The 1,907-nt window shown below is 56.8% G+C and overlaps 1 protein-coding gene across 1 annotated transcript; it reads left to right on the top strand.

Moving 5' to 3' along the window:
- Nucleotides 1-287: 287 nt before the first annotated feature.
- On the top strand, nt 288-1,898 carry LOC104531199 (rho GTPase-activating protein 45-like; the record flags this gene model as incomplete). Its single annotated transcript, XM_010176015.1, has 4 exons — nt 288-365; nt 861-1,040; nt 1,274-1,411; nt 1,708-1,898. Coding segments are annotated over exons 1-4 (581 nt in total), but the record flags the coding sequence as incomplete, so codon positions are not given.
- Nucleotides 1,899-1,907: the final 9 nt, after the last annotated feature.

Here is a 1,907-nt window from a genome sequence, read left to right as displayed (position 1 = left end):
CCCACCAGCCCAGACCACGCTGCACCCATCTCCGAGGACACGGGTGTCCTGTCCCTGCGGAGCGCGGCTCTTGCGTAGCTCAGCCAGGAGGGAAAGTCCATCTGGCACTTCCCAGGCTGCAGATGTTTGTCGCTGACACAAACCCTCCCTGTAACCGAGCCCAGATGTGCTGGGGAATGATAACAACCCTGCAGGGATCTTCTCCTTGCAAAGCCTTTTGCCAAGGGGAGAGCAGCGAGGGTCTGCTCAGACCACCCTGGGGCTGTTTCTCTCTCCCAATCCAGCCGCTAACGATGAGGCGCCTGGAACATGAAAAGCGGAGGAAGGAGATCAAGGAGCAGTGGCACCGGGCACAGAGGAAACTGGTGAGTGACAGACACACAGCACAGGCTGGGTTTGCCTTCCCTGAGCCCACGTACCCCGGGACTCGTGTCCCTCTCCAGTAGCGTTGGGTGCTGTGTCCTGGGGTGCCTCAGCTGTGCTGGGGGACACCGGGGAAACATGGGGTACAGGAGCTGGGAAAGGGCCCTGGGGAGGTGATGGGAGATAATAACTAGTGATAGAACAAGAGGAAATGGCCTCAAGTTGCTCCAAGGGAGGTTCAGGTGGGATATCAGAAAAAATGTCTTCACTGAAAAGGTTCTCAGGCACTGGAGCGGGCTGCCTGGGGAGGTGGTGGAGTCCCCAAACCTGGAGGGATTTAAAAGCCAGGTAGATGAGGTGCTCAGAGATCTGGTTTAGTAGTCGACAGGTACAGTTGGACTCGATGATCTCAAAGGTCTTTTCCAATCAAATGATTCTATGATAACGATACCCACAAAGACTCCAGCCTTACCCTGGGTCACTGTTCTCATTGGCAGCAAGAGGCAGAGGTCAACCTGCGCAAGGCCAAGCAGATATACATGCAGCGCAGCGAGGAGCACGACAAGGCCAAGTACATGGCGGTGAAAGCAGAAGAAGAGCAGCAGAACACGACCAGCAGCATCACCACCAAAACCCTGGACAAGAAGAGGCGGCTGGAAGAGGAAGCCAAGAACAAGGTAAGGACACGACAGCTCTGGGTTTGGGCTGAGCATCTGCCTGGCAAGAACCTTCTCACCCCGTATTGTCCCAGTTCAGAGGCAGCCCTGAGCTAACTGGACTGAACTGAGCTCCCCGTGGATCCTCAGCCTCGGCGCAGGGATGCCTGGAGGAACGGGGTCCAAGGGCAGAGCTGTTCTCCTCATTTCCTTACCTGTGAACTCTTTCCATCTCTTGCTCTCCCACCTCTCAGGCAGAAGAGGCGATGGCCACGTATCGGACCTGTGTTGCGGATGCAAATACCCAGAAGCAGGAGCTGGAGGACACCAAGGTGAACTCCTTGCGCCAGATCCACGAAGTGATCAAACAGAGCGACCAGGTCATCAAAACGGTGAGTGGGATTTGCTTGGGCTGGTCCCAGGGCAAGGGGGTGGCTGTACCCTGCTCAGGAGAGGGTCGGAGCTGCCAGCCCAGCAGACCTGGCTTTGTTGCCCCTGTCTCAAAGAGGTCCAGGTGGATGGAGAGCTCCTCTGCTTCCCTGTGCTCTGAAAAGCCAAGGCTGAAGGCTGCAGACCAAGCACCACTCCGTACTCCTGATGTCTCATCTCATCTGGAGCTCCTTGTCTCTCTCTCCCGTGTATGTCAGCTCCCAAAGCTCACACCTGATGTTCTCTCTGTTATTTTTAGGCCACAATCTCCTTCTACCAGATCATGCACATGCAGACGGCTCCGCTGCCCGTCAACTTCCAGACGCTGTGCGAGAGCAGCAAGCTGTACGACCCCGGGCAGCAGTACGCCTCGCACGTCAGGCAGCTGCAGCGCGGAGACGAACCCGACACCCAATACGACTTCGAGCCCTACGTGTCCCACAACGCCTGGTAGGAGAG

Source organism: Antrostomus carolinensis, unplaced genomic scaffold, assembly GCF_000700745.2.
Source record: "Antrostomus carolinensis isolate BGI_N321 unplaced genomic scaffold, ASM70074v2 scaffold38899, whole genome shotgun sequence".
Classification (NCBI taxonomy): Eukaryota; Metazoa; Chordata; class Aves; order Caprimulgiformes; family Caprimulgidae; genus Antrostomus; species Antrostomus carolinensis.
This window is presented reverse-complemented; position numbering and strand designations above follow the sequence as displayed.